The sequence below is a fragment of the Stigmatopora argus genome, chromosome 1 (genome assembly GCF_051989625.1).
Source record: "Stigmatopora argus isolate UIUO_Sarg chromosome 1, RoL_Sarg_1.0, whole genome shotgun sequence".
Classification (NCBI taxonomy): domain Eukaryota; kingdom Metazoa; phylum Chordata; class Actinopteri; order Syngnathiformes; family Syngnathidae; genus Stigmatopora; species Stigmatopora argus.
The window spans coordinates 8,047,546-8,062,482 of record NC_135387.1 but is presented as its reverse complement, the minus strand read 5'-3'; the positions used below and the strand labels follow the sequence as shown (position 1 = coordinate 8,062,482).

General features: G+C 39.7%; 1 protein-coding gene and 1 long non-coding RNA gene across 4 annotated transcripts in view; one reads left to right on the top strand and one right to left on the bottom strand.

Moving 5' to 3' along the window:
• Nucleotides 1–1,046: 1,046 nt before the first annotated feature.
• On the bottom strand, nt 1,047–11,508 carry LOC144082887 (uncharacterized). Of its 3 annotated transcripts, none has more exons than XR_013303582.1 (3): nt 11,377–11,508; nt 2,365–2,529; nt 1,047–1,346 (listed from the first exon to the last, which is right to left on the bottom strand). It is a non-coding gene; the product is annotated as an uncharacterized LOC144082887 (long non-coding RNA). The 3 variants fall into 3 exon arrangements; XR_013303486.1 differs by lacking the exon at nt 11,377–11,508 and adding an exon at nt 6,853–6,923; XR_013303533.1 differs by lacking the exon at nt 11,377–11,508 and adding an exon at nt 5,216–5,479.
• A 2,773-nt stretch (nt 11,509–14,281) lies between these two features.
• syt6a (synaptotagmin VIa) overlaps nt 14,282–14,937 on the top strand; it is a 52,565-nt gene continuing 51,909 nt past the window's right edge. Inside the window, exon 1 of the mRNA XM_077591768.1 lies at nt 14,282–14,472. Within this exon, the coding sequence (XP_077447894.1) occupies nt 14,316–14,472 (157 nt within the window). The 5' untranslated portion in view covers nt 14,282–14,315. The remainder of the gene's footprint in view (nt 14,473–14,937) is intronic.

Sequence of the window (14,937 nt, the reverse complement as noted above, 5' to 3'; positions counted from 1 at the left end):
CATTTTGTGTTCCACTTATCCACGCATGGGACGCAGGGTTTAGGGGGTTTGATGTTTGGACTGAAATTCCCCCAATAATCACCATGAAGTAACCTAAAAGCTAATTGAAGGTGACTGGTTATTGCCATAAATGAATAAATTGTGACTCAAAATCAACAAGAAGCTATGCAACCAAGAAATTCTGAAGGAAGTGACCCCAAATCAATGGGAATTTATACACCCACATTTACACAATTACAACAAAAATCACATTTTCTTAGGTGAAATTTCTTATCAAATGAAACCCCGAAAAAATAAATAAATCAGTATTTCTCCTCAAGACACTGAGTTTTAAAAGTTTCAAGTTTGATCATTAGCTGCCTGAGCGTGTACGGCACATGTGTCAAAGTGGCGGCATGGGGGCCGAATCTGGCCCGCCGCATCATTTTGTGTGGCCCGGGAAAGTAAATCATGAGTGCCGACTTTCTGTTTTAGGATCAAATTAAAATGAAGAGTATAGATGTATATAAAATTTCCTGATTTTGCCCCTTTTAAATCAGTAATTGAATTTTTTAAATCAAAATTTTCTGTGTTTTTAGTTCAAAAATCATTTTGTAAAATCTAAAAATATATAAAAAAGCTAAAATAAACATTGTTTTAGATCTATAAAAACTGAATATTCTGGTAATTTAATCCAGTTCTTTTAATCCATTTATAAAAAAATCTAAATATTATATCTAAAATGATCCGGCCCACGTGAAATCAAGTTGAGGTTAAAGCGGCCCGTGAACCAACCTGAGTCTGACACCCCTGGTGTATGGGTTCACTCGCCTAAATTTGGTGTAGTGAGGCTCGGGCTTGTGGCGGTATGATTGTGAGTGTGAATAGTCGTCTATCTCTCTGTGTACTATGGCTAACCAGTCTAATGCGTAGTCTGCCTTTCACCTGAAGTCAGCTGTGATAGGCTCCAGGAAACACTGCAACCTTTACGAGGATGCACAGTACGGTAGATAAATAATGAATTTTTTTGTGTGTGTTTCCTATTACAAAATATGAATACAAAAACGTGAAGGTTGACCAGAGTCTCAGAACCATTTTTTATTTATTTTTTGAGCTTCTACTGTTGGTAAGAACACATGGTTGGGCACATTTATGTAACCTGGCCTCATTTATGTGGGGCATCGTAACAACCTACTTATGTAGTGTGGTGAAATAACATGAAAGGTCAAGATGTGCCTTGACTAATTGAATTCCAAATGCATTGTCGTGAGGTCGGCTTTTCCTTACGGCGACAGCTTTCAAGAGAGGCATTCTTGGCTCGCTGAGTGAGTGGGTGCATTATTTGTTGAAGAGCTAAACAGCAGGTTCTGTCAAACAATATCAAACAAAACATCTTTATTTTACTATCCTTGAGTGGGAAGAGGCTCATGAAATAGGGCACATGCTTATTTGGTGAGGCCTTGCTTTGAAAAAGCAGAAAGAACACTATTTTGGGGGCGTGGGGTGGGGGGTATTCATTTGTTGGTTCATTTGCATTCATTGTTATTCATGCTTTCAGATGGTTTCATTATTATTTTTACATGCAGGGTTATTTATGAGATACACAATGCACCTGAGGGCAGATTTATTCAGCCTGTGCAGCTGTACTTGAGAGAGGTTGTGTCTGTGGAAGTGGTGTTTACTAAAGAGTGGCTGCTCAGTAAATAGATTTGAGGGAATATTGAACAAATTATTAACATTCTAAAAATTTATGCTGCACAGATATTAGTTACATTTATTTGCATTAACTGAATAAGTTAATAATAGATTAATCGCAAGGATGAATTAATTGCAAAACCAAACATGTCGTCTGTTCAGCGCTTGGCCAGTTAATGGATTCAACAGGACTTGACATGAGGCCGTCAGTTTGCCTCCAAACAAATGTCGCAATGTTAGTCATGGTTGTCACAAACTTGTTGTGCTCATTCTTGATGGCCCCATGTGGGCGGGACAAGACTGACACAGTGCAACAAATTGAGACAAAACTATAGAGCATGTTTAATATTGACTTGTAGTTTTTTTGGCTTTACTATGTCAGCTTTAAATCTGGATGTAAAATATGTCAGATCAATTCTGACTGGAGCATATCTGAACTAGAGTATGAATCCGGAGTAGATTTTTATGCTTCCACAGAAAAATTCCCATTTCATTCAAATCCCAGGCATAAATCAAAGGATGAATCTTTTCCTGTGCCACTCCTGAAGAATGACTTCCAATCCCATCCTGCTTCCTGTAATAATGACTCTCACCCCCCATCCCACACCCTTAAATCCTTAAATCAATGGATTGCTCTATTAGAATTACAAGGTTTTATGCAGCCACTTCGTATTGTATAGGTTCACTCGCCTGACTTTGGTGCAGGCAGGCATGGGCTCGATTCCCGCTGGTGGTGGTATGAATGGGAGTGCAGATGGTCGTTTGTCTCTCTGTGTTCCCTACGACTGACTGGCGACCAATCTAGGGTGTAGACTGCCTTTGGCCCATTGGCAACTGGGTCAGGCTCCTGCATCCCTTTTGAGGATTGGCGGTAAGGAAGATGAATGATGATGATGTTTTATGCAGTTAAAATCAAATGACCACCATATACAGTCCAATTATCAAATGTTGAATACACATACTGTATGTTGTCATAATGTATTTCAAATAAAGGCCCAACTATTTTGTTAAAAGAGAAAAGCTGATTAATACAAGTAGCCCTTTGGAATGGATGGCAGTAAAACAAAACTAGAACATTCATTGGTCACAACATGGCTATTTTGGGTTAAAACACCTAAACATTATTCAAAGATAATGCATTTTTAATAAGAACTAGTGCAAAGAAATTGATTATATAACAAAATAACTTGGTATATTGCTTTTTTTTTTACACATGCATGGAGCAGTGACACTATCATGTTCTGCACTCGTGAAATTTTCCAACATCTGGTTTGGCCCATGAAAACACAACTTCAAAAATGGACGTCCTCTATGTTGTTTTACATACATAGTAGCTGCCTGCTCCCATTGATTCTTATTACCGCAGCATATAATAACATTGTTACTCCCCTTCTGTGGGATCTTGTATTCATAGATTAAGGGATATAAAAATAGCTCTTCGATAAACTGCTTACTTAATACACAGGCTTCTTAAAATGAAAATACAACATTTGTAGTGGTGCCCTTTGCATCATTTGGAGCCCATTGTGCAGAACCTTCTCTGCTTACAATCTAAAATAGGGATGTCAAACATACACCCTGAGGGCTGGAAGGGGCTCGCTAGGGGTCCGATCTGGCCAGCAGCTTTGTAGCTCATTCATGCTGTACATACAGAATCATATGCTTTTAATTTTTCAACAGGGGTGCCATAAACCCAGAATTTTGTGAGTTGTGTGATTGAATGCATGCACTACTGTACGTAATTTATCCGCAGTTACATTCCTTCGCTCCCTGCAGTAAAACACCACAGTTGGCAGTTAAGGAGTTAACAAGGAGCCTTAAAATGCCCAATTTCAACAGGAAGTAACTTGGAACAGCTGAAAACTTAGCAGACAGCGACTAATGAACAGGAAGCCCGAAAATTCCCTAAAAAACAATAGGAAATGATCCAAAATTGACAGGAAGTGACCTTTAACTACCCTAAAAGGGGAAGGGAGTGACGCAAAATTATCTCATTGCCTGCCATTGACATTGATAGATGTCCAATACCCTTAAACAGATGGTGGATGATCATCTTTTAGGGCCATTGATGGTGCTAGATGTCCAACCATTTTGACTGGGAGGGGCAAATTAACGTTTGTTCATTCGCCCCTCCCAATCAGAATGGATTGGACGACCAGCGCCGTCAATGGAGGCCAGTAAGTTAACTTTTTTTGCCCAAAATAAACTGGTTCGCCCCACATGAGATCTAGTTGGCCTGAATGCGGCACACTAACCAAACTGAATTTGACACCCCCAATCTAAAATAGACTAAAGTCTGCAATTTCATTGTTTATAATTTTTAACACAAGATATGAACCTGGCGGCCCGGTGGAGCGAGTGGTTAGCACGTTGGCCTCACAGCTCTGGGGTCCAGGGTTCAAATCCAGGTCACGTCCACCTGTGTGGAGTTTACTTGTTCTCACCGGGCCTGCGTGGGTTTCCTCCGGGTACTCCAGTTTCCTCCCACATTCCAAAAACATGCATGGTAGGCTGATGGTACATGCTAAAATTGCCCCTAGGTATGAGTGTGGTTGTTTTTCTCCTTGTGCGCTGCGATTGGCTGGCCACCAATTCAGGGTGTCCCCCGCCTCTGGCCCGGAGTCAGCTGGAATAGGCTCCAGCACCCCCCGCGACCCTAATGAGGATAAAGCGGTTCAGAAAATGAGATGAGATCAGATGAGTATGAACCTGATGTAGATTTTAACATTTTGGCTTGGATCAATAGCGCACTGATGCTGACAAATTACAATCAGATAGGGGATTAGTTTAGACCTGTGATTGAGAAGGAAAACTCATTGATTGCTCCTTTGAACTCAGCAAGCTAGCCTGAGTCTCATAACGCCAACAGGTCGATACGATTCTTCTTGGATGTCAAGTTCAGAAGTTGAAAGATGAGAAATATAAAAAAAATAATGCAACCAGTAAACCGTGCGCAATGTGTTGAGAGGAAGGGCTGAAGGGTTTAAAATAAGGCCGCTGATGGCCGTTTGATGCGTACAGAAAATGACTTACACTTGTTATACTTGTCAGCACAATCTAACACTTAGTTGAGATGTTCGAGCAAGGTGTAAAACAGAACTAGTATATGCAGTTGACATTTAAAGCAACACCAAGGAATAATCTGATGTGTAAAAAGCAGTGTCAAAATCAGCAGGATGTCATCGACTTGCCTTTTAGACTTTGTCAGTTTTTTATTGATGGACCAGCAGGTAGGCCAGAACGGACACTTCATGCTAAGAAAAAAAAGCTTTTAACTGATTCATTGTCAACTTTTTTTCATTGAATAAAAATCTCAAAGAAAAATGTGCGAGGCAATAATATGGACTAAATCATGAATGTGGTCACTCACGCTCAATCAAGTCAGCAAAAAAAGATGTGTAAGTGATATTGAGCTATGTGCACAGTGAACTTTGTTTTGCTGACTCCACCACTGAGGTGGAGCGTTCATACCAATAATCCTGCCACCATTAAAATGCTAGCCGGATGAAAAGATGATGAAGAAAAAGCTTATTTTCCTCACATTCCTCTTTCCTCGCTTGCATCAGTGGGCACAGAGGAGGTGACACATGGACAGAAGAGTGTTCCCACTCCAATCGCCGGAGAGACACTAAATCCGCAGAGAGCTGCGGCGCCCCTCAAGTCTAGAGCCGATTTGCAGCCCATTCTTCCTAAAGGCGCTTAGATTTCTGTGGGCGTCCTGTCACAGCCATTTGGCATTGGTGCTATCAAGGTGACAGACTGCTGAGAGAACGCTGGATTATTTCAGAAACATAGCCATGTCAACTCTGGCTGCAACACAACATAACGCTGAAGATCTTGTAATCCACCTCACACTGTATTTATAGGGAGTTTTCAACTGCCACACTAAGTAATACTCCCACATGCATTACAGTGTATGAGCCACTGTCTCCATGAATGAAGATATTTTCATTCTAAATTTGCTTGCCAAACTATGAACTCTGTTATATACAAAGAAGTCGAGCACATTGATATGGATGCACTTAGGTAATTGACAGAAACTAAATTGAACTGTAGTAGCAGTTAAAATGGATTGGATTTCTAACCCGGTTTATGGCACTGAAGAATGAGCATTCACAACCAGTTCTCCCAGTTTAAATGATTCTGATGTCTATAATGGCATGCAACGATTTCAATACATTAAAATAAAATTAAAAAATAGCATTAGTGCTATCACGGCCAATGCCTTTGTGTGTTGGTAATATATTTATCTATCCGGTGGAAAAAAGATTATTGATAAAAAACATGATTAGGCCAGATTTTGAGACCAAGTTTTAAAATTGTTGCCTCATTTAATGTCTGTGATGTTTACTTAGATTTTTTTCATGACCACGGAGTCACTTTCAATTGTTAAGACTCACACTGGGGCAATCCCATCTGGCATTAACTGATTACCAATCATAAAACTATTGCATCACATAAGACAACCAATTAAATTCGTAAAGAGAGTATGCAATTGAAAGGAGGAAAATAAAAGGGGGTCAGGAGGGTAATTTCAAAATCCTGTTGGATTAATTTGCTGATAATAATGCTACATTCATTCAGCCATCTTCCATACTTCTTATACTCATAAGGGTTGCAGGGGGTGCTGGATCATATCCCAGCCACTCAGGAGCGGGACACCCTGAATTGGTTGGCAGCCAATTGCAGGGTACATTGAACCTGCTGCACCACTGGGAATGCTGCTACAATAAATATTAATTTCTCAACATACTTTAATGATAAAAGCCTGACAGTTGAGTAGTATTAGACCAATATTTCATTTTGCTTGTATGAAAATTTCAAACCTTTGTGTAAATCTTCTACCAATTTGAAATAAGATTGCCACGATTTTTCCTGTCATGATACATTTGACTAGACAGTGAAATTGAATAAGATTTGATTCTCCGGGGTTTTTAATGAAAACAAAAAGTAACAATCCACGAAGACTATAAAATAAAATGTAAACATAAATATAAAGCTCTCTCTTACTGTAGTATTAGTGCAAGCAATATTAAACCTTACCCTATTGTAGCTATTCCTGATGTATATTCACATTAGCCATTTAACACTGAGCTGGGATAAATCCAAGTAAGATATCAGTTTTAATCAGTTTTTGAGGGCTGCAACCATGAAAAAAATGTTATAAACTGTACATACTGTAGATCACGAGTGGCCAAGTCCGGTCCTTGAGAGCCCCTATCCAGTCTGTTTTCCATGTCTCCCTCCACCAACACACCTGAATCAAATCATCGGGATCAGTATGATGCTTCTGGACAGCTTGCTGATGAGTTGATCATTTGATTCAGGTGTGTTAGAGGAGGGAGATATGGAAAACAGACTGGGTAGGGCCCAGTGGCGGGCCGTCAGGGCCTTCAAAGCCTTCTCTGCTGGCCTAAGAAATATCTGAATCATATTATATTTTGTCCATCAATACTTATTATTCCAAATGGTCTGGTCTTTTCCCCCTGGTTGCACTGCTTTCAGATGTGTGTTTTCATATTGAAGCATTTAACCAATCACATTTCAGCCATTATCTGTTGCCAAATCTGCCTCAAAGCCTTCACAATCAGTTCTGCGGGCCCTGCTGCATTAAGCAAGACTGTTGCTTTTAACCAATCAGATTTCGAGTTGGCAACGACCACAATGGTTTTTCATAGGCGTTGGCATTTTGCTGGCTGGGACACGTCATTGCTTTTATTGGCTTGCTACAGAGAGTAGGCGGGCCAAAGCCATAGTGAGGCAGCCAGAGATCGCAAACTCCACCCACAATGGCCGACAGAGCAAAACAAATGGATTTTGTTGCAGATTTGCTCACAAAGCTATTTTCCAGACGGACTTTTCCAGAAAAAATGGACATCATTAAGAAAGGGCGGTCAACTTCGAAGCTAGCAAGCCTGTCACAGCCGGGAAAAGGGTGTGTGCGCCACTTTCAGTGCGCTAACTTAGCTGCACAAGTAAATATATTGTTGTGTTGATTTAAAGCCATTTTCAAGACGGACTCTGCCGGAAATATGACAGGACAGGCTCAACTTTCATCATTAGCTTCGATGGCGATAGAAAAGAAGGAAGAAAGAAAGGAGGATGGATATTGTGTACAGTTAAAAATGATTTTTGGTGAGTGTAATATGGCTATATTCCTAAATAATATTTCAATTGTGGGCCCGGTTCTGATATCTGAAAAGCTCCAGTGTTTGTATTTAATCACTAAATGCTGCTAGGAAGTGGATTTTACCCCAGTTTACCCAGTTTAATTTTTGCCGTTTCGCCATTGACGTCCATCGCTGTCTTTTCCCAGGAAAAATCACCTCCGTGGCCTGGTTGTAATGTCTCAAAAGCTCCAGTATTTGTATTCAATCAATAAATGCTGCTAGGAAGTGGATTTTACCTCATTTTAGTGCATTTTTTTGCTGTTTCACGTATGGACGTATATGGATGTATCGCCGTTCATCACTGTCTTTTTACCGGGGAAATGATACTCTGATGTCTAAAAAGCTCCAGTATTTGTATTGAATCAATAAATGCTGTTTTCGGCTGGATTTTACCCAATTTTCGGGCAATGTTTGCCCGTATGCCATTGACGTTCATCGCTGTCTTTTCCCGGGAAAAATCACCCCCCTGGCCTGGTTGTAATGTCTCAAAAGCTCCAGTATTTGTATTCAATCAATACATGCTGCTAGGAAGTGGATTTTACCTCATTTTAGTGCATTTTTTTTGCTGTTTCACGTATGGACGTATATGGACGTATCGACGTTCATCGCTGTCTTTTCACGGTAAAATCACCCCCCTGGCCTTGTTTTAATGTCTGAAAAGCTCCAGTATTTGTATTTAATCATGAAATGCTGCTCGGAAGTGGATTTTACCCCATTTTTGTGCATTGATTTATTGATTGTTTTCTATGTGTCGCAGCTGTAGCTGCGGTAGAGGTTTTATAGCCATAAAATAGTTTTTGAGGGTTGGATTGATACGTTGAAGGAGCTACCAGAAAATGCACGGACCGCCACTGGTAGGGGCTCTCGAGGACCGGACTTGGTCAGCCCTGCTGTCGATGCATGAATTTAAGAATTTCAGGTAAGTGTAAGCGCACCTGTCTCCTTGGATTTTCAGCAAATTTGTGTGCCTGCATATTTCTTTTTTGTACAGCACATTTATGTGGCATGATATGTCTTGTGAAATCAGGTCAGTAGAACCAGTGACCTCTTTCTTCTATTATCTTCAAAGGGAATTATTTTCACATTTGTCGTCACTATAATGCCTTTAGACCTCACAGAAGACCATGCAGATTATATATGGGCATTGAGAAGTAGCCCTTGTGCAACATTCTTCGCTGTATCCGTGTATTATTTCAGCATTTCATTTGTTGATCGCCACGTCAAACCTTTGGTGTATGCACCTGAAGACAGTGACTAACAAGCTGAGGGGTGAATTACAATAGAAAGACGGCAAAGCTCCAGAGACTGGGCTGGCCCATGGGAGCCAGCAAGGAAGTCATGAAGATGGGATTAGCATAGAGCGTATCTTTGAGTGACCGAACCTTTGTCCGGCAACATCTGCCTCTCAAAGATTTGCCTTGCACCACGTCGATTTGCACATCAAAACAAGGTATTGGTTGAAAGCCTGCACCTGCTTCAAAATGCACAAGCATTCACGTTTATGTCTCTTCTCCAGGATGAATCCCAAATGGCAGCAGGGAAACGTCTCTTAAACGCGTTATTAGTTATCGTGGCTATCCAGTTAAGCTCTCTCAGCAGTTGTCTTTATGATCTCATTAATTTGCCATTAGCATACGGAAGCTAGTTTCCCTTCAAGTGCTTGTCGAGCTGCAGCACTTTCAATTATTTAGCGCTAGCTGGGCACATCTACGAGGGATTGTTTTTGTGTTTTTGTGTCATGAATTATTAAAGCCGATAAGAGGCCTGTTGAATCTCAGCAGTTTAATCAATGTTTTAACCTAATTAACAAAGAAATGGGACATGCCAATTGTTCTTTTTTTTTTTTTTTAAATAAGAGGCAGAGGATAATCCACTGTTGAAAAAAAAAACCCAACAAAATGATATAACATTTTGGGCAACACTGATCCTTCTACAGAACCCAGTGAGTGAGTGGAGTGAATGTGTTTGGCAAATTTTCCAAGAGAAACAAGAACAACAATCAAATTCTCCTATAATAATTACTAGACAAAATCACAGGCAAACTAGAGAATAATTACCGCTGATTTTCCGTGATGTTTCCAAAACCAGTATTAAGAGTGACAAAGTGAGATATTTGTTTTTCATGTATTACAGTTGAAATATGCATTGTAAGCATCCCATGCCATTGGTTTAAATGCAGGTGCTAATTTATAGTATCACCTTTAGAGCATCTTTACATTACATTTAATATTATTCACCTTTACTGTATAATATTTACATTATATTTAATACTATCTACCTCTCATCTTCCATATTTATGTTCTATTTAATGATATATGTACTATTTATTTCTTAACTTCATTATTGAGTGAAATCATTTTATGTAATGTTTTGGTCAATTTCATGTACTTTTTTAAAGAATAGTATTATTCAGGGCTTTGTGGGTCCTTTTTTGACAAAATATTGATGAATCTAAAGTATTGAAAATAGTTTTGCATCATAGTTTCATGTACGTTCTGTTTGTACATTGAATTTCATCTATAATATACCTGTCTTCAGTGGTACCTCCACCTATGAATGTTTCTACCTATGAAATACTATTCATGTTACGAAAAGCCTTGATGGGAAACATTTAGTTTTAAGCCCAACCAAAAGCCACTTTTTAAGGTTACCTTTTCTATCCGGGACCATGGTGGAGCACCTCCGGCTGACAGTTATTTGCTGATGTGTGTCATCACAGAGTTTTTTAAAAGTTTTTCTGAGTCTGCCTAACATAATTTAAAGATGTGTCTTTACGTCCGTGCGTACGTATGCTTACTCAGCTGCCAAACATTCTACCTCACCTATGCACACGCTATTCCACCCAATTGGAAAATGTCTTTCCAATTCTTATTCATTTTAATGGCTCTTGTAAATAATTTTCACATCTTTTAAATCTTTATTTTGCATACATAGATTTACATACATATTTCATACAAAATTGGTGTACTTTCATCGTTTTTAAAGGTCTTAGGTGGGAGTATTAAAGATTGTGGAATTTATTATGTTAATTGCTTCTACTAACAAAAAACCCAAGTTACGAAACGAATTCTGGAACCAATTAATTTCCTAAGTAGAGGTAGTACTGGATTTAAACATTTTAGCTCAATGCCTAGTAATGACTTTAAGGGTTCATATATGATGAGAATAAACAGTACAAATGGCATCTATGCATAAATGTATACATGTGACCATTTATCCAGTATGCTACATTCCTAGTGATGTTGCATGTAAACTTGAATTGCATTTTATTTGTCTAGTGATATAATTTAAGCGCTTGGGGGCGTGTGGCAATTCGAAGCCTAGTAGATTAGTAGGATTCGAACTGTGGGCGTAGGTTAGGTTCTCAGTCAATTTGCAAGTTACTTTACAGACTAGATCTAGTTGGCATATACAATGTCCAGTAGCGAGTGTATTTTTTTTATAGCAACACAAATTCCAAGTTCCACTCTCACCATCAATTTAGCAATATTTAGAAGTGAAAAAGCAAAGAAAGTGTATTCAAGAGTCTTACCTCAAAGGCCACAGCTGGAATCAGGACAAAACTCATCTGGAAGCCAGTTAACCAGAACACCTCTAGCCCTGATCTATTTTCCTTAACCAGGCGATATTATTGCATTGTTTGGCCACCAGTGGCGGTTATGAACTAAAATGAAGTTGGTGTCAGGTGCAGCAGATGCAAAGGAGCAGTTGCCTCATTTAAAAAGCTTTAGTTGAAAACAATTTTTATTTGCCTGCTAATCAGGTTCGCCCACATGGAGCAGATACAATCTTCAGAACAGGAAGCACAGCAGACCCCGGTTCCAGCCTTTAAGGGAGACAGTTTGACAAGGGGAAGCCTAAGATAAGCTCTTAATGATCCATCCTTGGACAATAGCCCCTACACCGCCCTACAAATGTAGACAGCGTCATCTTTTGGCCCTGCTTTAATTAAGTTAAAGACTGGACTCAACCAGAAGCTGGTTAAACTCAACCTAATCCAATTTGATTCGATTTAATTCATCGCATGGTTCATTAAATTACTTTGATTAAAGGTTATGTTTAGAACATATATTAAGCGCGGCCCAGTGGAGCGAGTGGTTAGCGTGTCGGCCTCACAGCTCTGGGGTCCTGGGTTCAAATCCAGGTCATATCCATCTGTGTGGAGTTTGCATGTTCTCCCCAGGCCTGCGTGGGTTTCCTCCGGGTTCTCCGGTTTCCTCCCAGATTCCAAAAACATGCATGGTAGGCTGATTGGACACTCTAAATTGTCCGTCTCCTTGTGTCCTGCAATTGGCTTGCCACCGATTCAGGGTGTCCCCCGCCTCTGGCCCGGAGTAAGCTGGGATCGGCTCCAGCACCCCCCGCGACCCTAATGAGGATAAAGCGGTATAGAAAATGAGATGAGATGAGATGTATTGAGCAAAAAGAGAAGAGTTCAAATACATTCCATTGGAATGCGTTGACAGTCACATCAATCAATTTTAAATCTACTACGTATATTGAATTCGATAGATTATACCTCATTGAGCCACAACACGTACTCCTTTTTTGTAAAATAATTTGATGAGATTCCAATATTTAACTAGGGTGCAAAAACTTGTGATACTGGGACTTTAAGTGAGATTTCTCAGCTAAAACAGAAAGTGTTTTGATTTAAAAAAAAGCAAAGCATCTTTACATTGTGGCAAGAGATACTGTTAAAAATATGAAACATATTTCCATAGTATTGTGTTGGATTGCATTTGCATTCTAGGTTGTAAACACCACACAGTTTCAATGAAGGCAATATGTGGGACTTTTTCGCCGTCACAGGTGCTTTACCTCGGGAGACACTTGCTCCATGAGACTGTGTGACCTGAGGGAGCTGTTGTGACCGTCGACTTGAGAAAAATAAGCCCTGTGGTCATTAGGGCTGTGTTAAGATGCTATGTTTGCATCAAGTGGGTTACATCTTTAAAATCACACAGATCGGAGTCAAGCACAGTTATGGGGCACGGTTCAGGTGTTGAATGGTGGGGGTAACATTTTATATTATTTTTTTGTACAGTTGAGGCAGTGCAGTACTGTATTTGTTCTGTCACCTGGGCCACTGTGGTTCATTAATTCTACAAATGTGGTTTTGTGTACACACCAGATACAAATTTTCTGCGTTCTGTGACATACACGAATACTTTGTGAGTGTCCTTCCGTATATTTACTTTAGTAGATCAGTAGATGGACTCAAATTGACTATTTTTTTTCTGTTGACTATTTACTCTAAAAAGAAAAAAAGCAGTACATCTCATAAATGACCTCCATGTAAAAAAAACCATGCATTGTAGGGTAGTTGAACACTCTAAATCAGTTTTTCCCCAACCTTTTTTGAGCTGTTTCACAATTTGAATCTTGTAATAGTACGATCTATAATTTAACGTTCATCATATTTTGATTTTAACCTTGTACTAGTTCAATTTTAATCTCATTATATTTCCTATTAATTTCTCTCTCTCTGAGTTTTACATTGTATGATTTCTTGCAATTTCCTGCGGTATAGCTGACCGTTGCTCACGGCACACCGATGTGCCGTGGCACAGTGGTTAGGATGCACTGTTCTAAATTCCCCCTAAATATGAATGCGAGCGTGAATGGTTGACCGACCAGTCAGGTCGGCTGGCTATAGTTGGCTGAGATAGACTCCTGTAAGGACAAGTGGTACAGAAAATGAATGAATGAATATTAACATCTGGAAAATGAAATTCTGTCTCTATTTTCAATTACTAAACAACTAGACTAGCGTATTCTATCCCTTTCAAAACCCACTTTTACTGATTTTTACACACCAATGAAATGATAGAATCCTGAAAAAGACTCACACAAATCCAGATCTATTAAAATTGAATTTAAAAAATGTAACGATCCCACCGTCTTTCCTAAAAAACGATAATGTCACAAGAGTACAAAGAGCCAGCAGAGCACGTATGCTTCAATAGAAACAAGAGTATGTAGATGAGGTTTCATCATTCATTCATAAGTTAATAGATAATACATTTAAAGTTGATCATAAGCAGCGAGAACAGGAGATTGTACAATACAGTTCAAACCGGAGGCTGAAGCACCACAACACGGCACCCATGACCCATAAAAGGAGATACACGGTCTCAGAATAGACGCATCTTGGACTCCATTCACATATGTTCTACAGAATGGTAAATATCTTACATTACGATCCTGTTTATGACCAAAGTCGTACTAGATGTTCGAAAACCAGGACCACTTTTTTTTTTTTACTTAGCCAAATCAAACAGGCAATTTTTAGAGTTTGCATTTCTCCAATCAGGACTTGAGCTTCACATATGACTAGTTGCTTCCACCTTCCAGATGCAAGGCTCCACTGCATGTGTTTGCGTGCGCGCGCGTTTGCAGAATGCGCATGCCTCGGTGCCCTCTGATGAGCGCACTCCAACCAAGGCTGACGATGCAGCTGGGAGCAGCATGAGTTCGGAGCGAGCGGAGTATGACATGGTGTGTCAGAGAGCCGTGACCCTTATTGTCGACCTCTGCCTGCACAACAGCACGCTGTTGGAGCAGGACACGTGTCAGGACTTCCTCTTCCTGTTGTCCAGCCACAGCGCCAAGCACACAACTCAAGGTATGAAGCAACTGTACAAACTAAATTTGTCTTGTTTTGTCATTTTCTCAGTGTATTATAGAAAGGAACAGTTATTGGTTTTGCTTAGGTTCTGTGTGTCTTTTTTGGAAGAAGTTTTTTTTAAACAACTTTCCCTATTTTATCTTGTTTGCAAGTTGTCCTTATGGCAGTGTGAGGTTCAAAATTTGATAATTATACATCAGTTTGATTGAATTGTAGTTTGTGTTTTTGTTAGTCCATGCCACTTGCCTAAATTCAGTTTGAATAGACCAGCACACCTGTAACCCTAAACAAGAGCAATAAAATAGGGATGGATTGAAAAGGCAACAATGCTATTTTAAATGTGTAATATTTATCACATTGAGAGGCTGTTGGTGCACCCATAAACTTGTAAGGTAATATGAGTTGAAATTCCATCCATCCATCCAATTTCAACACCGGTTATCCTCGCTGAGTCCAGGCAAA